Genomic DNA, 25,392 nt, shown 5'->3' on the forward strand with positions numbered 1-25,392 from the left:
CTCAAGGAATCAATCCTGAAGCACTTACATGAGAGGAAAGTGATCAGGAACAGTCAGAATGGATTCACCAAAGGAAGGTCATGCCTGACTAATCTAATTGCCTTCTATGATGAGATTACTGGTTCTGTGGATGAAGGGAAAGCAGTGGATGTATTGTCTCTTGACTTTAGCAAAGCTTTTGACACGGTCTCCCACCGTATACTTGTCAGCAAGTTAAAGAAGTATGGGCTGGATGAATGCATTATAAGGTGGGTAGAAAGTTGGCTAGATTGTCGGGCTCAATGGGTAGTGATCAATGGCTCCATGTCTAGTTGGCAGCCGGTGTCAAGTGGAGCGCCCCAGGGGTCGGTCCTGGGGCCGGTTTTGTTCAATATCTTCATAAATGATCTGGAGGATGGTGTGGATTGCACTCTCAGCAAATTTGCGGATGATACTAAACTGGGAGGAGTGGTAGATATGCTGGAGGCCAGGGATAGGATACAGAAGGACCTAGACAAATTGGAGTATTGGGCGAAAAGAAATCTGATGAGGTTCAATAAGGGTAAGTGCAGGATCCTGCACTTAGGACGGAAGAACCCAATGCACCGCTACAGACTAGGGACCGAATGGCTAGGCAGCAATTCTGCAGAAAAAGACCTAGGGGTGACAGTGGACAAGAAGCTGGATATGAGTCAACAGTGTGCCCTTGTTGCCAAGAAGGCCAATGGCATTTTGGGATGTATAAGTAGGGGCATAGCGAGCAGATCGAGGGACGTGATCGTCCCCCTCTATTCGACATTGGTGAGGCCTCATCTGGAGTACTGTGTCCAGTTTTGGGCCCCACACTACAAGAAGGATATGGAGAAATTGGAAAGAGTCCAGCGAAGGGCAACAAAAATGATTAGGGTTCTGGAACACATGACTTATGAGGAGAGGCTGAGGGAACTGGGATTGTTTAGTCTGCGGAAGAGAAGAATGAGGGGGGATTTGATAGCTGCTTTCAACTACCTGAGAGGTGGCTCCAAAGAGGATGGTTCTAGACTATTCTCAGTGGTAGAAGAGGACAGGACAAGGAGTAATGGTCTCAAGTTGCAGTGGGGGAGGTTTAGGTTGGATATTAGGAAAATCTTTTTCACGAGGAGGGTGGTGAAACACTGGAATGTGTTACCTAGGCAGGTGGTAGAATCTCCTTCCTTAGAAGTTTTTAAGGTCAGGCTTGACAAAGCCCTGGCTGGGATGATTTAATTGGGGATTGGTCCTGCTTTGAGCAGGGGGTTGGACTAGATGACCTCCTGAGTTCCCTTCCAACCCTGATATTCTATGATTCTATGATACATTTATACAAATAGAATGACCACACTCTGTAGATTATAAGCTTTGTAATGATTCCTTACAAGAGACCTTTTGCATGAAGCATATTCCAGTTACATTATATTCACACTCATTAGCATATTTTCATTAAACCATAATGAGTGCAACATCACAGCCTCTGCCAAGGCCCAGTCATAGTTGACTTCCCAAAGTGCTTTGCTGTAGTGAAAGCACTCTTGCCCCTTCCCAGGCCTCTCTGAGTACCCATAGGCAGGGGGGTCAGATGAGATAGAGAGGTTCCTTCTGGCCTGGGAACATGTAAAAGATTCTGAGAGGGGGAGTGGGGCAGCCGGCTGGGCATGAGAGGGTGCGTGACGGGGGGAGGGATATTCAGCTGGGTATGAGTTTGCCATGTGGTAGATCGGGGGACTGGCCTTGTGGTTAAGGCTCTGGACCGGGGCTTAGATCTGGGTTCACTGGCTCAGGCTGGGGTCCAGTCTAGTCCAATCTCCTCTGTCTGACAATGACCAGATCAGGTTCAAGACCCCCTGCATGGGGCAGCTGGGTGTAACCTGCCTCCAGGGGACCATTTCTCCTCACCTCCAATGAGGAGAGGTTGGCTGCTGCCCTGAAGCAATTGCTGGCTGTCTTGGACTCCCTGTGTGATGTTGGGCAAGTCCTTGGGCTCCCTGGTCCTCATCTCACTCCTGTGATGTGGGGTTACCGCAACCCTGCCTTACCCATAGTTGGTCTGTTTGGATTGAAGCCCATGGGGCGGGGATGGTCTCTTGCTATATGTCACAGAGCACCTTGCACAATGAGGCTCTGATCTCGCTTGCCTGGGTGGAAATGGTGAGTGTAAACAATGCTCTAGAGCAGCCAGTGGGAGCTGCGATCAGCCAAACCTGCGGATGCAGCAGGTAAACAAACCAGTTCGGCCCGGCACAGGCTTTCCCTGAACAAGCGGTGGACTGGCTTTGAGAACCACTGAACTAGAGCAGGGCAAAGTCGATGCCGTGCTGGAGTGCAGACCCAGACAAGTGTGTTTATTAGCCCTGCTGCTCAGCAAAGCTGAAGTGGGTTTCTACAGCCTGGAGTGACCGAGCCATCTGAATGACAGGCCTTGCTGGTCCTGATGTCGCCTGCACAGAACTTGCTCCTCAGCCACTGACCTGTCCCATGAGCCTTCAGTCTATTTTGATGCCCAAGATGCGGAGCGCCCTCTGCCGGATACCTGGGGTTCTCACCCCATAGATGATGGGGTTCATCATGGGAGGGAAGAGCAAGTACATGTTGGCGATGAGGATGTGAACGTGGGGCTCCACATGGCCAAAGCGGTGGGAGAAGTAGGTAAAGCTCGCTGGGGTGTAAAAAACCAGCATGGCGCAGACGTGGGCACTGCAGGTGCCAAGGGACTTGCGCCGAGCCTCCTTGGAGGGGAGTCTGAAGACTGCCTGGAGAATCAGGATGTAGGACAGGACAATGAGGATCAAATCTAATCCCCCGGCGAGAAACGATACGGCCAAACTATAGGCACTCATGACTGTTGTGTCCTCACAGGCCAGTTTCACCAGTGCCATGAACTCACAATAGGTGTGAGAAATGACATTGGTCTTGCAGTACCGGAGCCGTTTCAGCAGCAATGGGTGTGGGACCAGTAACACAGCCCCCCTCATCACAATGACCAGCCCTATCTTTGCTACAGCCCGATTGGTCAGGACGGCTGAGTGTCGCAGCGGGTTACAGATAGCGACATAGCGATCAAAAGCCATGGCCAACATAAACCCGGACTCCATGCAAGTAACTGAGTGAATCAAAAAAATCTGGGCCAGGCAACCGTTGGTGTAAATTGTGTGGTCCCTGAACCAGAAAATGCAGAGGGTTTTGGGCAGGGTGGTAGTGGAGATGACCAGGTCGGCGAGTGCCAGCATGGAAAGGAAAAGGTACATGGGCTCATGGAGGCTCGGCTCGGTCTTGATAACAGCCAGGAGGAGGCCATTCCCCAGGAGGGACAGAAGGTAGACGGAGCAGAAGGGGATGGAGATCCAGACATGCGCCGCCTCCAGCCCCGGGATGCCGAGGAGGATGAAGGTGGAGGGGTGGGGCATGGTCCAGTTGGAAGCTGCCATGGTGGGGCCAGTTGGGTGTGTTCAGTTCCATGGCATGGCTGCTTCCAGGCCCTGTAACTAACCATTAAAACAATCATTAACCATCTGATGGGAACATGACAAGTTGGCATTTTCTCAGCATTAGTTCTTCACGTGTCCTGTGCTAATGGCACACGAAGAGTGAGTCACAAATAGCCTATTCTTGGCTCCTGCACTGCAGCCATTCTACCCTCATTACAGAGGCTTTTAGTGGTAACTGAGGGCTCTGTAGAAGTTCAAATCAATGTTTCTTTTTCTCTACACTCCTCTCATTAGATGCACTATGAACTGTCTGTGAAAATCCTGCCTGAAAATTGACTCATCTGCTCAGTCCTGAGCTGTCAGAAATGACCAGAGAGCCATTACAGTTATACCCATTTACACCAGCTGGAGATCTGGCCCATTGCAGCCAGCTGAAAGAGAGACCTGTTTTGAATGTTTTTTTCCTAATTGTGCACTGCCTCCTGAATACCTGCAGCAGGGGAGGGGAGGGAAAGTGATGTGAGCATTACCATTCACGTGGGTAAAGGATTTGGATGGCTCAGCCCTGATTCTTGTGAGACAATGGGGAATCTCAGCAGAGAGGATGGAGAGGAGTGGGCCAAGAAGTTGCCCTCCCCGACCGTAGAGGCAGCCTCTGTCAGTCAGAGGTGAAGCTTATTGGAATGGCGTGGGGGATTGTAGATTGGCTCCCCCAAAGCTTTCTCCGGAGCTGTAAAGCCAACATCAATTCCAGCAATAAACTCACATGAGAAGAGCAAATGATTCAACCGTACTGATTCTGTTGTGTCTACGTCTGTTTTTGCAGCATTCACAGCTAGGGAGAAGCTGCCGTCTTAGAGTGTCGGGCAGGGCTGTCCTTAGGATTTATGGGGCCCTATACAGTATTATTAAACTGGTGCCCCTATGCCTGACGGTAGCCTGGGCTGGCATGTGTATTTTAGGTAAGGGTGGTCTTTTGAAGGATTTATTTAAAAAACTATATGTCTGAAGGTTCAAGCATTTAAGGCTAAAGATGAATCCTCAGATTGTGCATCTAAAAATCTATGCAAGGATTTTTTAGAGATATGATTTTATAATCTTCAGCAACACGCTAATGAAATATTTTAAAAGAAATTTTAAACTAAGGTCCTGTTCAGAAACTGACAGTATGTACCTGGGGGTTGGCAAATGGCTTCACTACCACTTGAATGGCTCTTTAACAGTTTCAATGTTGAGCTAACAGGTCTGGCAGGCTGGAAGCTTTTTCACTTTTAAGTACTAGATCCCCTCCAGAGGAAGACTCACCAGGCTGCAGCAGCCAGCTGTGGTGGGAGCCAGCAGGAAGGGTCAGAACAGGGATAGGAAAAGGTGGGGGAAGATTAGACACTAAGACCCAAATATTTGGGTGCCCTACACAGCTGTGTATGCTGCCTATGCCTAAGGATGGCCCTGGTGCTCGGAGACGCCGGGCTGAGCCCCACATATTCCTGGGAGAGATGTGGCCTTTCTCACAGCCCTGCCTTTTGGAGGAAGGATGCAGGAGGTTCATACCAGGGGTCTGACCTGGGAGCTCTCTGAGCCCAGGAGTCCTATGGACATTGGCGGGAGCTTTGCACACAAAGCGCCCAAAGGATTGGTACCACATGATTTCATGATGGGAATGCAGGGCATGCTTGCCTACTTCTCCCCCAGTGATATTCTAACTCCTCCATCTAGTGTCTGCGGGTTTGTCTACACAGCAGCTGGAGACATTGCTCCCAGCTCTGATAAAGTGAGCGTGCTAAACCCAGCAGGGTAGCCGTGGTCATGTGAGAGGACAAGCTCAGGCCCATCAGAACCCCTAGCTGTGTATTTGGGAGGCTGGCCTGCCCCACTACACACACCGTAGCAGCTACACTTCTATTTGTAGTGAGCGAGCTGGGTCAGAGCTAGCGCGGGTGCATCTCCCCAAGCTGGGAATTCCACCTCCAGGTGTAGCCCGCCTTCCTCTAAGGAACCCTTTTGGTAACTTTACTCACACCGTCAGTACTAACCACACAGGCATTTACAGCTCAGCCTGTAATGAATGAGCCATGAGCAGAGTTCTGTCCATTATCTAAGTGCAGCTTGCGACTGGCTTTGTGCATGCTACGAGAACGTCCGCCAGCTCCTGGCCTGGGTTTTCTGGGGACACTGGGTACAAAGTAGACTGTGGGGCTCGGGTATACACAGGGTTGCACTGGTTTAACATAGGGCGTAATTTAAACTCCTTCAGTTAAATTGGTGCAAAAGACTTTGTGGACATTCTGTTTTCAGACTAAGAATGGCTTATTGCAGTTTAGTTTAAGAAGATTAGGGACAGAATTAAACCAATAAAAAAAAGTGCCCACACAAGGGTTTGCATCTGTTTAAATAAACCAGTTTCGTTAAAATGGTGCAAGTCCGTTGGCTTTTCTTCACGTACAGTTAGTGAAGACGCTACTGCGCTGATGGGAGAGCTTCTTCTGTCTGTGGAGTTAGTCCACCTCCCCAAGAGGTGGTAGCTTTGTCAGCAGGAGACATAGCTCTCTCTACACTGGGGGGAGTGGGTTAGGTCAGTATAACTACGTTGCTCAGGGATGTGGATTTTTCACACCCCTGAATGACATGGATACTGATATAGGTCCGTAGTGTAGACCTGGCCTGTGTGTAGATGAGACCTCCGAATGTGTCAGCAGGAAAAATTTGCCCCGGTTTAATATAAAGGGTGTGTTTAAAGTGCTTTCGTTCAACTGGTGCAAACTTGTCTGGCCTCTGTTGTTTTGGTTTAGGTTAAGCTGGCTGGGAATCAGTCTAAGCTGAACTGCAGTAAGCCCTTCTGAAAGTGAGATAGGGGCATCCACACAGGCGTTTGCACCAGTTGACCTAAATCAGTTTAAAAACTGGTTCAACTGTCTCATGTAGACAAGGCCTCGATGAAGCAGCAGTCATGCCCCAACCCGGAGGCTGCCTGTCACGGGAGGCAGAGGCAGAGAGCTTGTCCTGGAATGGCAGCCTCCTGTCACATTTTGGAAGAGCCCATTTCTATTTCATTGGGATTCTCACCCACAGGGTTTGGGGGTGGGGACACTCTCAGGGCAAAGATGGCCATCAATTCTGGCCTGGAAGAAATTAGAAAAATGAAAACTGACTCATTTCCCTGTCTGAGAATGGAAACAACCAGCCACACATCCCACGGCATGACTGCTACCGAAAGCACACACCTGGACCAGGGACTTGTAGCTAGGGCACCAGCTTGGATCTCAGGAGAGCTAGGTGCTCTTTAGATTCCTTTTGCACCCTCAGTTCCCCTGTCAGCAAGATGGGGATCACGATACCCCCAACCTCACGTGGGGTGTATGTGTGTGAAGCCAGAGCCACAAATGTCTGAGCTTGGTCCTGATGAGCACTATGGACATGCCTATGAATAAATCACTGCCCCCTAACCTGGAAGTGAATGAGACCGATCTGCTGTCAGAGGAATATTACAAACCTGTAGGACACTCCTGGGAGTGGGTATTGCTCTTGGGATCTGTCATTTAACTGACAGGTATCTCAACTCACAGTCAGAGAAACAGCCCTTGTCACTGCCTGGGCTGGCTCCAGCAGACGGCTCGCTCTATCCCAAGTGACGTATAATTTGTACGTACTGAATCGAGCTCTGCACATTTCAAAGTTTGGGTGGAAAGTTTTTACGATGAGACCTTTTTCGTCCTTTGAAAGTTGGGCAGAGAACTTCTAATTATGGCCTCTGAGAACTGCTGTACTACAAATAAGTAACGGCAGATGACACCCAGAGAGACCCCTGCCATCACACACACAGGGGATATGGACCATTCACACACCTGGCAGGAGAGCAGATTCTTAGCAGATAGACAGTGAAGCACAGAGTCCCTTGTTGATGCGTTAAACTAATCCCACATTTCAAGGGGCCACTGTGTCCGAGGACAGAAGCTGTCTGAAGACATCATCATCACAATTTCAATCCCATGCAGAGGGATTGAATGATACACTGATAATAACCTCCCAGCCAAATTCTACCTTCAGCCAGGTGCAAGCGGTTGCGTTGGATCCAATGGGACCTAGGTGGGAGAAGCTCTGTGAGGGCAGAATGAGACCCTCACAAGGAACAGCATGGTCACATATTATCAAACCACCAACCCTGCCCAGAATATAAAGGGGTCTCTGCCACAAAGAGGAGAGCTGGGAAAACTACAGGATCTCTGTTAACTTTTTGTAACTTTTTACTATTAGGGGCATCTAGACTTAAGGCTGTTTATTTAGATTTTATTCTTTATTTTTAGTTATTTACTTTTTTATACTAATTAGCAAAACTGCCAGTACTTATGACCTTGTGTCAGAAACCCCAAAAGGGGCAACTTAACTATTTAACTTCAGGCCATGTAAGGAATAAATCAACAGGAACTCAGGGATTCTGTCTGATCCAGGGGTAATGCCAGTCAGCATGCTCTTGGCTCACACTGCTCTTTATTAGATGTAAGCGCACACAGACATTCCGTAATCAACGACAGGTCAGCGCTGGCCAAGCACCTCCCTGCCGGGGAGTAAAGATGTCAGGAAAACATCTCTCCCACGATAGCTTCCTAGGACTGCTCCCAAGTACACTTTATTATTTAAACTTTTTATAACTAACTTCTACAAATCACATTGATCATAATGACCCCTATTCATAGAATCATAGAATCATAGAATATCAGGGTTGGAAGGGATCTCAGGAGGTCATCTAGTCCAACCCCCTGCTCAAAGCAGTACCAATCTCCAACTAAATCAACTAAAATATTAAGTTATTACTTTTTAAATTTTTCATAAACTTTTCTTATTAGAGGTGTATAGACTTAGGGCTGTTTATTTACATTTTTTATGTTTAGTTATTTACTTTTTTTTATACTGATTAGCAAAACAGCCAGTAGTTATGACCTTGCTTCTGAAAGCCTGTCTTCAGATTGACCTTTAACTATGTGGTGTTTTATTTTATTAATTCATTGTGGTGGTGTGCTCATAATACGGTGGCAATTAGCTTGATCACATTCTGGGGTATATACACCCCTTAAATCCAGGTCACCATTCCCATTTTCAAAGGCCATATATTTTAAATTTTGAGGCCTTTACATATATATATATATATATATATATATATAATGAGTTCAGTGAGTTATTTTTGAAAGTTCAGCATTAGGCTCAAGGCTCTCAACCAAGACTGAGCAAGAATTTTCTCATTGGCACTTTTCAGTTTCACCTGTGACTTTGCCTTGTTTAAAGACCAGACTTATTTTTGGGACGTGCCCATGGTTTGTAAAATCTTTAGCTTTGCAACCCATCGATCTTCCAACCTTATCCAGCATGTCTGTGCTAAGAACACAACAACCAATGCCACTTGAAGCATTAGAATCACCACAGTTTGATGTAAAGCCAAACTGAAAATTTCCAATGCCATGGGAGACCATACCAACGTCTCCCACCAATTGTGTTCTGAATCTCTCCTGACACTTTTAATTATTGGTTAATTTTATTAGAAACATGGTGGACAGTAACCATGACTATACACGCCTCCTACCCTGAAACTTGCAAATATGTTTTTTTTAAATGGGAATGCTCAAATAACATTTTTATAGCAATTAAATTAATTTTAATAGGTACAGGTTTTACATTGGAGCACAAGGTGCATTTTACTTTTACTTTTAATTGGCTGTATTTTAATACTTAGCATTCAAAATTACATTTTTAATGACTACAATTTGACAAAAACACTTATTTTGGGGGGGATTGTGGGTTGTACTGTTCACACAGATAATGATGAGCACAGGACACTAACTTATACGGCATACACAATTATTACCCACATAAACAACTACAGATTTATTTGTGAATGGATTAATAGAAAAAAACACATTTTATTACTTTTAAACATATATTTTGCGCTTGCAAAGCATTTTTAATACATTTATATTTAATTCCAGATTTTTTTAGGCAGGCCGTAATTTTACCGTTTTTTATTTTGGGGCTTTTTTTTATGTCCAGTACTTTATGATCCATGTGTTCTATTACCATTTGATTATATTAAAGCTGAGGGCTGTAACAGAAGAAACTTTTAATGTGTGTATTTCATTATGCCATTCCAAACTATATGTTTGCCATATTAATAACTTACATTTGCATTTCCATGCATGCCAGGGCCAAGGAAACATTGCTTTGGCGTACACCAACCGCCTGCCGGAGACAGAGGTGTCTTTTTTTTTTTTTTTTTTTTTTAGGAATTGTTTCTATATTTCTGAAACCTGCGCCACCCTATTTCATGTGGAACTTAGCTGATCTAAGTATACCTTCAGGGGCATTGCTCAGTCCTTTAGGAGTTGACCCATTGCATTTATTTTATTTATGCTATTAAGAACTTCGACCCCAGCACCAAGTGTTATGAAGATGTCCCTTTTTTTATTCATATGCGGTATGGGAATATTATGAAGATTTATTTAATTTTTTCAGCTCTGATCTAATGGTTGAACAAACTTTTTACAATGGGGTTTTATTGCTAAAATATTTGCTAAGGTAATATTCACAATTACTTTTTTTTACGCTGTGGAATGGATTAGTTACCAATTACTTTTTTACATTGGTTTGAAACACATATGCTCCAATTAAATTATTTTAAGTTGGTTCCAAAGTTTACACCTCCATGCCTCTGACTTTATGGGGTCCCTGAAGGAGCCCTTTTTCTGTGATATTGGGCTGCATGTTGATAACTATATTACCAAGGCACCATTTTACCATCCTTTATTTTAAACCTTTTTTATTTTTGTTGTAAGCTTTCTGAAAACCCAGGCCTTTTTAAGTGGAAGACAAAAGGATTTTCCTTTTTTTTTGTTGTCACTATTTGCAATTTTGCTTTTTTTATTTTTATTTTAGCGCCTTTGGAAACAACAAATTATTACAGCCTACAATGGATTGTCTTATCCCCCGGGGTTGTTCGCTTAGGGATGTCATTCCACAAATGAGTGCACTTGGGCTTGCTACAATTAATTAGCAGTCTGACAGATTCCATCCAGTGAAAACAACCATACGGGTAGTCTTTAATTTTTTATATTAACAAATATGCTTTTTCAACAAGTCCATGTGAATACAAAAGAATGGTGATGTTGACACCGAAGTGATAGGGATTCTGTAATCGCCCATACAAATCCTTTGCAATCCAAACTATAATGCATTGCCAGTTCTTGTTCATTCCCACACTGATGTTTTTTCCCACACTTTCAGCTTTACCGTAGCGGGAAAATATCCATCGGTACGGGTCTAAAAGAGTAATTTTTCCCCCCAGGATATTGGAACCAGTAGTGATGTCAAGGGTATTGTTCACTTTACATTTTGCTGTTATTTATGGGAAGTCTTCCCTCGCCTCAAATACAACAGCTTTCGGATTTATACATTTAAAGAAGCACACATGGAGATCCAATGCCAGCAAACATGGCACAAGTTAATTTTTTAATTTTTTTTTCCATTCACGTACTTGATTTGAAACACAAAACTTTCTTGGGAGTGGGTTCTTAATTTTTTTTTATTGTGCTCCAAATGTCCTTTTGGGGTCTAGCACGTTCAGTAATTTTAATTTGTTTGGAGCTGATTAAGGTTTTCTTTTTTTTTTTTACCATTTTATGGTAAAATCTCTACTGCTCTTCTGTTCCTTCCCCCTTCTGACCACCCTGTTTCCATGCTGAGGTCGTCACTATTGGAGCCATGGGCTGGGGCTTCTGCAACTTTTCCAGTGTTTCAAGTAAAGGGGACAATAAGGGGATTGCTTAGAGGTGCCCAAGGGAAAAGGAAGATCATGGGGAACACTTTCCTCATTATCATAATGAGAAGGATAAGAGTCCACATCCTCATCTGACCCGCCCCCGCTTCCCAGGCTGTGACTACCTCGAATCACAGCCCTTCTGCTCTCCCAACATAGTGCTAAGAGCACAAATTTTCCTCTTACATTCCCCATGGTCAGCCTGAGCTCTACTATGGGATTCCTGTATATAGGGGTAAGGAATAAATCAACAGGAACTCAGTGATTCTGTTTGATCAAGGAGTAATTCAAATAGGTGTTCTCTTGTCTAACACTGCAGTTTATTAGATGTAAGCACACATAGACATAAGCAATAGGTTTAGAACATCCCAGATGTTTATCTCTATTCTGAGACTGTATTGAGTAATCAACGACAGATCAGCACTGGCCAAACACCTCCCTGTCAGGGAGTAAAGATGTCAGGAAAACGTCTTTTCCAGGATAGCTTCCGAGGACTGCTCCTAAGTACACTTTATTATTTAAACATTTTATAACTAACTTCTACGAAACACATTGGTCATAATGACCCCATTAAGTTATTACTTTTTAAAACTTTTAAAAAACTTTTATTAGTAGAGGCACTTAGACATGAGGTTGTTTATTTGCATATTGTTTTTTTTTTATTTTTAGTTATTTACTTTTTTATATACTAATTAGCAAAACTGCCAGTACCTATGACCTTGCTTCTGCAAGCCTGTCTGCAAATTAACCCTGAACTATGTGGTATTATTTTTACTCATTCATTGTGGCTGAGTTCACATAATATGGTTGCAATTATATTGAACACATTTTGAAATATATTCACCCCTTAAATCCAGGGCAACAGCTCCATGTTTCCCAGCCAGGCCCCACTGAATAACCCTGCCCCTTCTGTGCAGTTCAAGAGGGATGCAACTTAGAGGCTAAGCATCTGTCCTGCAGACCAATCTTCCAGACATGTGCCTCTCCGAGCTCTTTCACCAGACCCTGAGCCTGCCCCTATCTGAGCATCCTTGGTCTGGCACAACCTGCAGGATCCCCCGTCACCTAACTCAGCTCTGTGTTCATCTGGGCTATTATGAGGGGCAATGTGCTGATATTGAGGGCCATTTCTGGGCTCCAAAGCTCTGCACTCACCCAGCTCCGGCTCAGCAGAGAGGGGCTTCCCCGGCCAGCGGCAGGCATCTGGAGAGTCTCTGAGAAGTGCCGGAGGAGTGCTGGGCAGGGAGGTTTATAGCCATCGCTGGGGGATCCCAGCAGGGTTCTGCCTCACCTGAGAAGCCGCAGCTCAGCAGAGAGTGTGAGACTGGGGAAACAGTCCCCTGCTTCCCCCTGCTTGGGCATACGGCGCCCCAAGGGGGCTGGGCAGGCCGATGCACCAGGGACAAGCAGAGAAAACGGGTAAAGATCATTATTATCAAACAAATTAAAAGCCATGCAGGGTTTGCCAAGGCTCATGAACTCTAGGAGCCTGTTCCAGTGCTGTACGTTTCTGGAGTCGTTCATAGATCTGGCTACAAGAAAATCCCTGGCTGCCGGTTGGTTGCAGAAACCACAACTTTTGATCGTTGCTGTGAATTTAAGTGTCATTGCGACCCCGTAGGCCAGGTCACAAGGCCACTCGCTCCTACTGGGTCTGGCCATCTCTGCCTGCGGGTGTGGGCTGGGCTGAGCCCACCCAGCACCATGGCTCCTGCGTGACCTTGAGGACTTCATAGTCTGTGGCTGCCTAGACACACCAGAGGCTGGGCTCAGGAAGTCCCCAGCGAGTGGGGCAAGGCAGGGCTTGTGCTGGGACTGGGGAATCTCCCATCTCTGAGCTGGGGCTGGTTCTAGGGTGTTGGCATCAGGCCTTCCCCCTACCAACCCACCCCTCCCATCCTGGGATTGGGGGAATGTGGGGAGCATGTAGCCCCTGTTGGAGGGTAACGGACCCTGCTGCCAACTCAGTGTCTTGTCAGTTACAAAACAAGAGTTTAGGTCCCACGCCTGACCCAAGTTTTAAGACTCCATCAGAGGCAGTATCGCCCTACTGGCAAACCCTCCTCGTGTAGATGCAGCTTATACCGGAAGTAAGTGTAATAAGCTATACCAGCAAAAGCATTTTTATGCCAGTAGAATTGTCTACACTAGGGCTTTTGCCTGGTTAGATATGTTGTAACAAATCACCCCTCTACCCCCAGTCCCCCAGCCAACATTGCTATCCCAGCAAAAGTTTCTAGTTTAGCCCTGGCCAAAAACAGTTTTAATTGAGAAGCTCATTACAAAACTGTTTCCAGTGCTGCCTGAAAGGTGCAGAATCCTGGCTCTCTCTCAGTCATAGCTCAGGCCAGGACATGGTTCTCAATCAATATTTCTCCATTAGCTGGTTTAGGAATGGGAGGTCAGACACTGGATGGTAGTTGGTGAGATTGCTGGCTTTTCCACAGAGCCAGTTGGATGATTGTACATTTTCTGGGTGTGCTAGGTTATGATCTGAACACTTTCCAATTTATCAACATGCTTTCTGAAGTGTGGACAACAGAACTGGGGACAGTATTCCACTAATGGACTCACAGAGGTTATATCATGCCCCTACTCCTACTGGATATTCTCCTTCTTGTGCATCTGAGGATTGTCTTTTCTATTTTTTTTTTTTTTTGCTATAGCATTGGATAGGAGCTCACGTTCCTCTGGCTAGCTACTGTGTCTTCCGAATCCTGGTCAGAGTCACTTCTTCCCAGGACACAGTCTCCCATCTTATGTAACCTACAGTCTTTGTTCCCAAATATAGGACTTCACATTCATGTTAAAACACATGTTCAAATGAACCCATGCCACCAATAAGATGCAAAGTTTTAACTGAAGGCAACTAACCATTGGAACAAATTCACCAAGGGTCATGGTGGATTTTCCATCACTGAAATTTTTTAAATCAAAATTGGATGTTTTTCCAAAACATCTGCTTTAGTTCAAACAGAAATGGATGAAGGGAAGTCCTATGGCCTGCGTTATACAGGTGGTCAGATAGATGACCACAATGGTCCTGTCTGCCACTTCAGTCTCTGAATTTGTGACCCAGCCAGTCTGCATCACTGAGTTGCCCCATCATTGTTTACCACTCCACGATTTTTTGTGTAATCTGCAAATTTTACCTGCAATGAGCATTGGACCAAAAACAGACCACTTCCCTAGGAACACTCTCATTGGTTGATGCCTTCCCATTTACAATTACTTTTTGCAAAGTATCAGTTAGCCAGATTTTAATCCATTTGGTATGAGCTACATTGACTTGTAAAGTGATTTTTAAAATGGGATTGCCATGCAGAACTAACTCCAATGCTTTAAAGAATAAGAATACTACATCAGCACAGCTTTTCCATCTGTTATTAATTGCCTGCATTTCCTGTCAGCAGATTTGAATACCTTGTTCTCATCTTCCCCATTGGGTACATATTGGGATGTCTTTAATGTTTAACTAGTGCCTTCACTTCTCCTCTCAACCATGATGTTTTTTTAACCAAAGAAGCCATAGTGCATGACTGCAGAACGGTGGTTTTTGTGGGCATCTAATAAAACACTCCTAAATAATAGCCAATTATCACCTTAACTACATTCTGTTTGCAAATAGCCACTGAAAGTAGATTGTGATCCCTTGCACCCAGGTAACCATCAATTTTTAATTCAATGATACACTTGATCTTTATCCATAACATTGAAATCCAGTGGAGAATTATCCTGAGTCGGTTACAATATCTTTTGTATTACGAAGTTATCATCTCTACATTGTAGAGACTCCAGTGATATTTTACTAGTGGCAGCATGAGGCCACCAGCCTACGCCTGCCAAACTTAAATCCCTCGTTATAATGCAGTGTATCTTTCTGCAGATTATAGGTAAGTGCCTGAGAGCTGTTCATCCTGTCCCTGGCCTAGTATCTAGGGGCATGGGGCTACACTTGAAATGCTGCATCGGTCCAGCCGCACTGACGCAGCCATGCTGCTGTAGTGCTTGAATGAAGACTCTACGGCGACGGGAGAGAGCTTTCCCCTGAGTGATATAGTTATACCAAAGCAATTCTGGAGTGTAGGCCTGTCCTAAAACAGGCAGCACCATGATCGGTCCTTTAGTACACTGATCGATAAGAAAGAGATCTTGGAGTGATTGTGGAGAGTTCTCTGAAAACATCCACTCAATGTGCAGTGGCAGCCAAAGAAGCGAACAGAATGCTGGGAAGCATTAGGAAAGGGATCGATAATACAACAGAAAATGCCATATTGCCTCAATGTATATCCATGCTATGCCTAAATCTTGAATATTGTGTGCAGATGTGGTCGCTCCATCTCAAAAAAGATATATTGGAATTGGAAAAGCTACAGAAAGGGGCAACAAAAATGATTAGGGTATCAAACAGTTTTTTGAGATTGATAAGACTGGAACTTTTCAGCTTGATTAAGAGACGACTAAGGGAGGATATGATAGAGGTCAATAAAATCATGACTGGTGTGGAGAAAGTAAATAAGGAAGTGTGTGTTACTCCTTCTCATAACACATACACTAGGGGTCACCCAATGCAATTAATAATCAGCAGGTTTAAAACAAGCAAAAGGAAGTATTTTTTTTCACACATTGCAGAGTCAACCGGTGGAACTCTTTGCTAGAGGATGTTGCGAAGGTCAAAACTATAACAGGGTTAAAAAGAAGTTGATACATTAATGGAGAATAGGTCCACCAAAGGCTATTAGCAAGGATAGGCAGGGATGGTGTCCCTAGCCTATTTGCCAGAAGCTGGGAATGGGTGACAGGGATGGATCACTTGATAATTACCTGTTCTGTTCATTCCCTCTGAATCACCCTGGAACTGGCTACTAGGAGGACACTGGGCTAGGTGAACCATTGGTCTTAACCAGTGTGACACTTTATACCACAGGGGAGAGCCCTGTAATCCCATATTCATCATTTGTATATAATTGTGATATTTCATATAAAGCATGCCATGTAAGGTATCATGGGAAAGGTTATTGCTAGAGAGCTTATTCCTTCACTCTCTCACTTCCCTTGTCCTTCTTGCTTGAAAGGAGAGCAACAATACCCGAAGTCTGAAGGTGCAAACCATTCAATGTATATTGAGGTGAACTTCCTTTTTCCTTATTTTCAAATCCCAACTTACTTCCTGTTTGCTCCTAATTTATATAGTAATATTCTTAGCTATACATTAACCAGTCATTCTACTGAAATTTAACTAACCAATCCTAACATATTGTAACATGATTAGCTAACCAATTACATGCCACCACCTTAATTAGTTTACACCCAGCAAAATTAATTATACAGCAGACAGAAACAATCACAGAACCAGACAGCGACCATGTAAATAAACAATAACAAAGTGGGAACTCTAATGACAAAACAATACAGAAGTGAGGATTTCACAACTACATCTATAAAGACATAAGCACTTCCCAGCTGTGTCTATTGATAAGTGAGTTCTTACCAGACAGAAAACTATCAACCTAAATTTCCTTTTACATCTTCTAGGCTCTTCCCTTTCTTTGGAGGTGATAGATCGGATCCCCTTCCTAACAGCCCCAGATTGACTAGTTTGGGATGTGAGGAGGTGACCGGTCGCTTCCCAGGTTGTGGCTGCCTCTGCTGCTTAGACAAAGGCCTGAGCCTAAGAACAGGGCCTCAGACTGTCATGGTGAGAGAAGGCCCTTACACCGATTCTTTCTTGTATACCTCTATTACTAGCGAAATGATAAACATACACCTACATTCTTAAATTCTAAGCCTTTACAGGCAGACCTGAATATCTATATCCTAACAGTTATGGTATGCTGAAACCCATTGTTCTATTGAAATATGTATATCATTAGTGCATAGGGATAAGTGTTGTGTGGTTGTCACTACAATATGCTGTGATCTGGGGAATCACCCAGATAGTAGCTCCTCAGAGAAAGCAACAAGGGAGGTAACCAACGCCTAGGTGGGCATTGAATAACCATCAACAACCATTGTCCAGCAAGGGAGATACAATGCAATGACTCACTTGCACAACTCCACACCACGGAAATTGCTCAGCCTCGCCTAGTGAATCTGCAATGCCTACCAGACATGCCTGGACTTGTATTCTCCAAGCACATGGACTGAGGATATAAAATAGGGGATATAAGCCTCATGGTTTTTCCTTTCTCCTCCCCCACCCATGCTGAAGGCAATCAGAACGCTGGAGCTGAGGAGGCTGGTGCCCAGGCTAACAGGGAGAGCCGGCATATGAAATACTGTAACCAACCTACAGTATCCAGTGGGGTGAGAAAAAATGGCTTAGTCCAGATATTGCCTACTCTAGTAAGGTTGGAAATTTAGACTCCATGCTTGTCTTCTATTACCCTTTGGTAACTACTCTGACTTTTTGCCTATCACTTATAATCACTTACAATCTATATTTTGTAATCAGTAAACTTATTCTAATGTTTATCCTTACCAGTGAGTGTTACTGAAGTGCTTGGTAAATCTGCTCAGGTTTACAAAGGCAGGTGTATATCCACTTTCCACTGATAAGTGGCGAGCCAATTAATAAACTTGCATTGCTCAAGCAAAAGTCTTGAGCAGTGCAAGATGGTATATTCCTGAGGTACAAGGCTGGGAGCTGGGGGATTTGGCTGGTGCCTTTCTCTGTGTGATTCATAAGTGGCTCTGGGAGCATTCGTGCAATCGGGCTGGGTGAGGAGGCTACACATCTGGTTGTACTGAGTTGTAACAGCATCTGGAGGGGTTCACTGCTTGTCACCAGTTAGGCATTCTGAGAGAAAAGCCAGATCAATTTGTTCAGGGGGCACAGCTGTCCCACAGTCCCAGGTTGCAGCCCGGCGATCCCATCATAGAATCATGGAATATCAGTGTTGGAAGGGACCTCTGGAGGTCATCCAGTTCAACCCCCTGCTCAAAGCAGGACCAGTCCCCAACTAAAGCATCCCAGCCAGGGCTTTGTCAAGCCTGACCTTAAAAATATCTAAGGAAGGAGATTCCACCACCTCCCTAGGTAACCACCCTCCTAGTGAAAAGGTTTTTCCTAATATCCAATCTAAACCTCCCCCACTGCAACTTGAGACCATTACTCCTCGTTCTGTCATCCGCTACCACTCAGAACAGTCTAGATTCATCCTCTTTGGAACCCCTTTTCAGGTAGTTGAAAGCAGCTATCGAATCCCCCCTTATTCTTCTCTTCTGCAGACTAAACAATCCCAGTTCCCTCATCTTCTCCCCATAAGTCATGTGTTCCAGTCCCCTAATCATTTTTGTTGCCCTTCGCTGGACTCTTTCCAATTTTTCCACATCCTTCTTGTTGTGTGGGGCCCAAAACTGGACACAGGACTCCAGATGAGGCCTCACCAATGTTGAATAGAGGGGAACGATCACGTCCCTCGATCTGCTGGCAATGCCCCTACTTATAAATCCCAAAATGCCATTGGACTTCTTGGCAACAACGGCACACTGCTGACTCATATCCAGCTTCTCGTCCACTGTAACCCCATCACACCCAGGATAGCTGTTCTTATCGTCTTGGTCATGCCCTCCTTAATTATCAGTAACTCTAAAGCAGGTAATAGTATCTTTAATGTAGATTCTAATATTCCAGTTGTGCTTTCACTAATATCAATCATATCAAATTTCTTGACTTCTCCTCTCCCTGGATTCATCCCTGCCTGTTCACCTGGTGGGGTTTCAGAGGGTTGGTGAGACCTAAAACCAAGGGGCTGGACACTTGTGGCTATCAAAGATCCTTTGGCACTTTATGAAGGATTTAGGAGCATTAGATCTGGTGGTCTGGTCCAATTTCAACCTGAGGAATTGCTTTGCATCTCCTGAAAGATTTCCTTGTAGATTCACCTGGCTGTGCATTTCTTTTCCACTTCATGCCCTTAACTCTTGCTGTGCTGTGCTGGACAGACAGGCAGAGAGAGGGCTGTGTGGAAAGAGAGATGGATGGAGTAGATAGGTGGAAGCAACTTGCCTGTTTCACCCTACAGCTGTCTGTATTTATGCAATGGGTGAAGTGAACCCATAAACATGCTGCAACTTGCTATATAACCTGTTCTAACAGAGCTTGCTATAGAAACATTAGTTATGAACAATGCAGAGCAGTGAGTGGACAGCAAGGGGACATAGCACATCACACACTCAGATAGCATCGAGACCTATGGGGGCCCAATCTGGACATATTTTGGCAGCCTTCATGGGATACATAGAATATTAGGGTTGGAAGAGACCACAGGAGGTCACCTAAATCCAATGCCCTGCTCTTCAGAGCTCTTCAGGGGGAAGATGGTGTGTGGAGTGTTTGTTTTGATGGGTTTGGGGGTTTCCGATGCCCACACAGCCAGTGCTTATACCAGAGATGGCTGGTTGAAGAAGTGCACTTTGCACTTGGAGCGGAAGGTGGGGAGGGTTGGGAGTGGTCCTTAGTTGTCATGGGAGAGGTCCTTTTGTTCCACAGCCTGGGCTTGGCCCCTGGAAAAGGTCTAAATGAGCTTTTCACTCGTGGAAGAAAGTTCCACTGAGACTGAGGAACATGGGGTCCAGATCTTCATCCTTGGGATTTAGGTCTTTTTAGATATGCTGGGGCCAGGCCACTCAAAGATAGGTCAGTGATCTTGAACGTGCCTTGATTAGAAGGTTAATTCAAAGGGTCCCAGCCTAGTGACATGACTAACATCTAGGGAGACAAAGTAATACCTTTTATTAGGAAATGTAACAAGCTTCCAAGCTTACACAGAGCTCTTCATGGGGAGAACAGTGTATGGAGTTTCAGAGTAGCAGCTGTGTTAGTCTGTATTCACAAAAAAGAAAAGGAGGACTTGTGGCACCTTCGAGACTAACAAATTTATTTGAGCATAAGCTTTCATGAGCTACAGCTCACTTCATCGGATGTATACTGTGGAAAGTCCAGAAGATCTTTTTAAACCCACAAACCATGAAAAAATGGGTGTTTACCACTACAAAAGGTTTTCTCTTCCCCCACCCCACTCTCCTGCTGGTAATAGCTTATCTAAAGTGATCACTCTCCTTACACCTCTCTAAGGTGCCACAAGTACTCCTTTTCTTTTTGGGAATACAGACTAACACGGCTGCTACTCTTAAAACTGTAAGGAGAGTGATCACTTAAGATGAGCTAATACCAGCAGGAGAGCAGGGGGTGGGGGTGGGGGTGGGAAGAAAATATTTTGTAGTGATAATCAAGCTGGGCCATTTCCAGCAGTTGACAAGAATGTCTGAGCAACGGTGGGGGGTGGAGGGAGAAATAAACAAGGGGAAATAGTTTTACTTTGTGTAATGACCCATCCAGTCCCAGTCTCTATTCAAGCCTAAGTTAATTGTATCCAGAGCATGGAGTGTTTGTTTTCAAAAGGTTTGGGGATTTTCAGTGCCCAAACAGCCTATGCTCTTGCTAGAGACGGCTGGTTGAAGAAGAGCACTTTGCGCTTGGAGGGGAAGTTGGGGAGGTTTGGGAGTGGTCCTTAGTTCTCATGGGATTGTGCTCCACAGTCTAGGTCTGGCACCTAGGAAAGATATCTCTGATGTATAAATGAACTTTGCACCTGTCATGAATATAGGGGGAAGGGTAGCAACCTTTATGTATGCCAGCCCATTCAGTAGCATAAAGTCCCTCCTTGACAGCTGTACTGGATTCCTTACCGGTAAAGGGTTAAGCAGTTCAAATCACCTAGCTGGCACCTGAACAGAAGGACCAATGAGGAAAGAAGATACTTTCAAATCTGCGGGGGGAGGTTTTGTTTTGTTGTTCTGTGTTCCCTCTCTGGACGAAGGAAGAAGCCAAGCAGGTACAACGTCTCCTGAAAAATGTACCTGGAATAATCCATCTAAATCCACAAAAACTGTGAGTAGGGCAAGAAAATGAGTTAGGTTATCTCTTGTTTTGTCTTGTGAATTTCCCTATGCTACAGAGGTAGTTTCATTCCTGTTTTTGTAACTATGAAGCTGAGCCCAGAGGAGAATCCTCTGTGTTTTAAATCTTTTCTTACCCTGTAAAGTTACCTTCCATCCTGATTTTGAAGGTGTGATGCTTTTACTTTTTTCTTTATAATAAAAGTTTTTCTTTTAAGAACCTGATTGATTTTGGTGTCCTTAAGACAAAGAGTCTGGTCTCTGCTCACATTGCTAAGGCAATGGTTGGTATTTTATCCCCAAGCCTCCCCAGGAAAGGTGTTGAAGGGGCTTGGTGGGATATTTTGGGGTGATAAGGATTCCAAGTGACCCTTCCCAGAATTTTTGTGTAAATCACTTGGTGGTGGCAGCGCTATACCGTCCAAAGACAAGGGAAGGAATCTGTACCTTAGAGAAGTTTTAACCTAAGTTGGTAGAATATAAGCTTAGAGGGTCTTTCATGCGGGTCCCCCCATCTGTACCCCAGAGTTCTGAGTGGGCGGAGTACCCTAACAGCACCCATTGAGCCTGAGAAGCGTGGGAGTCGGGTCTTCGACCCAGAGATTTAGGTCCTTTTTATAAATCCTAGGCCCAGGCCACTGAGTGCCTCAAAGATAGGCCAGAGACCTTGAACGTGCCTTGACTGGAAGGTTGAGGTGAAGGAGCCCAACCTGGGATGCTCTCAGGGCAGTGGTTTGCAAATGGTGGCTTGTGCCATCAGCAGATGGGGCTGTGGTGATCCCTAGTGTGCGGAAAACACCATTTTGTTCTGCACAGCATCACCTTGCATATATGGTGCATGCAAGGTCATGATGCACGGAGTACTCTATTTTGCTATACAAAGTGGCATCCTCTGCACAGTGTGACCTCACAGGCACCCTACGTACAAAGTCACGCTCTGTGGAACATGCCATTTTGCTGTCTGGGGTCCCAGGAGGAAACAGTTCATTAAAATGGGATTGTGCCAGCAAAAAATTTGGGAATCCCTGTCTCAGGGCTTGATTCAACTTTTAACTTACAATGACCAGGGTTGTTCAATGAGGGGCAGATTTTCTGTCTTCTTCTGTGCATTCAGAAAGTCCTATATCTGAATCCATTGGGACTTGCTGGGAGAACAATAGCTCAGTTTAAATGTCCCTGTCCCTTAGGTAGACCTTGCAGGTTTCCTAGCTCTCCTCTTTATGACAGAGGCACCTGCATGTTCTGTATGGGTCAGTGGAGGTGATAGAATACATGGACCTTTCAGTATCTGTTCACGAGGTTAAATTTATGACATGTTGGGCAAATTCTACCCTCTGATCCCCACTGGGACCTTGGAAATGTGGACTTAGTTTGCTTTATTGCTTCTCATGATTGTAAATCAACCCTGGCCAGTAATGGCTATAGCCATGTTGCAGTCAGAACAGAATGACTGGAATGGCTGAGATGTATAGTGGATTAGTTACAATTCAGTGCCCATGTGATGTTAGGGGTCTATTCATAGATTCATAGATATTTAGGTCAGAAGGGACCATTATGATCATCTAGTCTGACCTCCTGCACAACGCAGGCCACAGAATTTCACCCACCCACTCCTACAAAAAAAAAAAAAAAACCTCACACCTATATCTGTGCTATTGAAGTCCTCAAATTGTGGTTTAAAGACTTCAAGGAGCAGAGAATCATCCAGCAAGTGACCCGTGCCCCATGCTACAGAGGAAGGCGAAAAACCTCCAGGGCCTTCCAATCTGCCCTGGAGGAAAATTCCTTCCCGACCCCAAATATGGCGATCAGCTAAACCCTGAGCATATGGGCAAGATTCATCAGCCAGATACTACAGAATTTTTTTTCCTGGATAACTCAGATCTTACCCCATCTAATAACCCATCACAGGCCATTGGGCCTATTTACCATGAATATTTAATTACCAAAACCATGTTATCCCATCATACCATCTCCTCCATAAACTTATCGAGTTTAATCTTAAAGCCAGATAGATCTTTTGCCCCCACTGCTTCCCTCGGAAGGCTATTCCAAAACTTCACTCCTCTGATGGTTAGAAACCTTCGTCTAATTTCTAATCTAAATTTCCTAGTGGCCAGTTTTTATCCATTTGTTCTTGTGTCCATATTGGTACTGAGTTTAAATAATTCCTCTCCCTCTCCGGTATTTATACCTCTGATATATTTATAGAGAGCAATCATATCTCCCCTCAATCTTCTTTTAGTTAGGCTAAACAAGCCAAGCTCCCTGAGTCTCCTTTCATAAGACAAGTTTTCCATTCCTTGAATCATCCTAGTAGCCCTTCTCTGTACCTGTTCCAGTTTGAATTCATCCTTCTTAAACATAGGAGACCAGAATTGCACCCAGTATTCCAGGTGAGGTCTCACCAGTGCCTTGTATAACGGTACTAAAACCTCCTTATCCCTACTGGAAATACCTCTCCTGATGCATCCCAAGACCATATTAGCTTTTTTCACAGCCATATCACATTGGCGGCTCGTAGTCATCCTATGATCAACCAATACTCCAAGGTCCTTTTCCTCCTCCGTTACTTCTAATTGATGCGTCCCTAGCTTATAACTAAAATTCTTGTTATTAATCCCTAAATGCATGACCTTACATTTCTCACTATTAAATTTCATCCTATTACTATTACTCCAGTTTACAAGGTCATCCAGATCCTCCAGTACGGTATCCCGGTCCTTCTCTAAATTAACAATACCTCCCAGCTTTATATCATCCGCAAACTTTATTAGCACACTCCCACTTTTTGTGCCCAGATCAGTAATAAAAAGATTAAATAATATTGGTCCCAAAACTGATTCTCGAGGAACTCCACTGGTAACCTCCCTCCAGCTTGACAGTTCACCTTTCAGTAGGACCCATTGTAGTCTCCCCTTTAACCAGTTCCCTATCCACCTTTCAATTTTCCTATTGATGCCCATCTTATACAATTTCACTAATAATTCCCCATGTGGCACGGTATCAAATGCCTTACTAAAATCTAGGTAAATTAGATCCACTGCGTTTCCTTTGTCTAAAAAATCTGTTACTTTTTCAAAAAAGGAGATCGAGTTGGTTTGGCATGATCTACCTTTTGTAAAACCATGTTGTATTTTGTCCCATTTACCATTGACTTCAATGTCCTTAACTACCTTCTCCTTCAAAATTTTTTCCAAGATGAGCTACTGCTGAGAAAATACCACCTTGTCATGTTCCCATGAGATGGTTACTGATTCTTTTAATGGTTAGTTACAGGGGCAGGAATCAGCCGTGCCATGGAACTGAACGCACCCAACTGGCCCGACCACAGCAGCTTCCAACTGGACCATGTCCCACCCCTCCACCTTCATCCTCCTCGGCATCCCGGGGCTGGAGGCGACGCACGTCTGGATCTCCATCCCCTTCTGCTCCGTCTACCTTCTGTCCCTCCTGGGGAATGGCCTCCTCCTGCTTGTTATCAAGACTGAGCTGAGCCTTCACGAGCCCATGTATGTTTTCCTTTCCATCCTGGCACTTGCCAACCTGGTCATCTCCACCACCGCCCTGCCCAAAACACTCTGCATATTCTGGTTCAGGGACTGGGCCATTCACACCAGTGCCTGCCTCACACAGACGCACTGCCTTCATCCATGGTCAGTCACGGATTCCAGGTTCATGCCGGCCATAGCCTTCGATTGCTACTTTGCTATTTGTAACCTGCTGTGACATTCGGCCGTCCTGACCTATCGGGCCATAGCCAAGATAGGGCTGGGTGTTGTGATGAGGGGGGATGTGTTAGTGGGTCCACACCCATTCCTGCTGAAATGGCTCCCATACTGCAAGACCAATGTCATTTCTCACACTTATTGTGAGTTAATGACACTGGTGAAACTGGCCTGTGCAGGCACAACAGTCATGAGAGCCTATGGTCTGGTTGTGGCATTTCTAACAGTGGGGTTAGATTTTATCCTTGTCGTCCTGTCCTACATCCAGATCCTCTGACCCATCTTCAAGCGTCCCTACAGCAGCCTGCTCCTTCTCAGCTCCCTCCTAGAGCCCCTACAGCAGCCTACTCCTTCCCCAGCCTCTCCTGGCATCCCTACAGCAGCCTGATACTTCCCAGAATAGGTTCTGGAACTAGGGGCATGGGGGTGGGGGTGCCATTCCCCCTGGCTAGAAGTGGTTTCCATCATACGCACAGTTTACAGTTCGGTTCAATGGCTCTCGGCATCCCCACTCTAAACACTGCTCCAGCACTTCTCCTTCCCA

The 25,392-nt window shown here is 44.9% G+C and overlaps 1 protein-coding gene and 1 pseudogene across 2 annotated transcripts; one reads left to right on the forward strand and one right to left on the reverse strand.

Moving 5' to 3' along the window:
• Positions 1–2,477: 2,477 nt before the first annotated feature.
• LOC311514458 (olfactory receptor 52K2-like) lies at positions 2,478–3,419 on the reverse strand (the record flags this gene model as incomplete). Its single annotated transcript, XM_084617020.1, has 1 exon — positions 2,478–3,419. The coding sequence occupies one exon, from the start codon at positions 3,417–3,419 to the stop codon at positions 2,478–2,480; it is 942 nt and encodes a 313-aa protein (XP_084473146.1).
• A 9,189-nt stretch (positions 3,420–12,608) lies between these two features.
• Positions 12,609–25,125, forward strand: LOC311514459 (olfactory receptor 52K2-like; annotated as a pseudogene). Its single transcript has 2 exons — positions 12,609–12,636; positions 24,455–25,125. The product of its transcript is annotated as an olfactory receptor 52K2-like (transcript).
• Positions 25,126–25,392: the final 267 nt, after the last annotated feature.

This window comes from Lepidochelys olivacea (assembly GCF_965140295.1).
Source record: "Lepidochelys olivacea isolate rLepOli2 genome assembly, chromosome: 1".
Lineage (NCBI taxonomy): Eukaryota > Metazoa > Chordata > Testudines > Cheloniidae > Lepidochelys > Lepidochelys olivacea.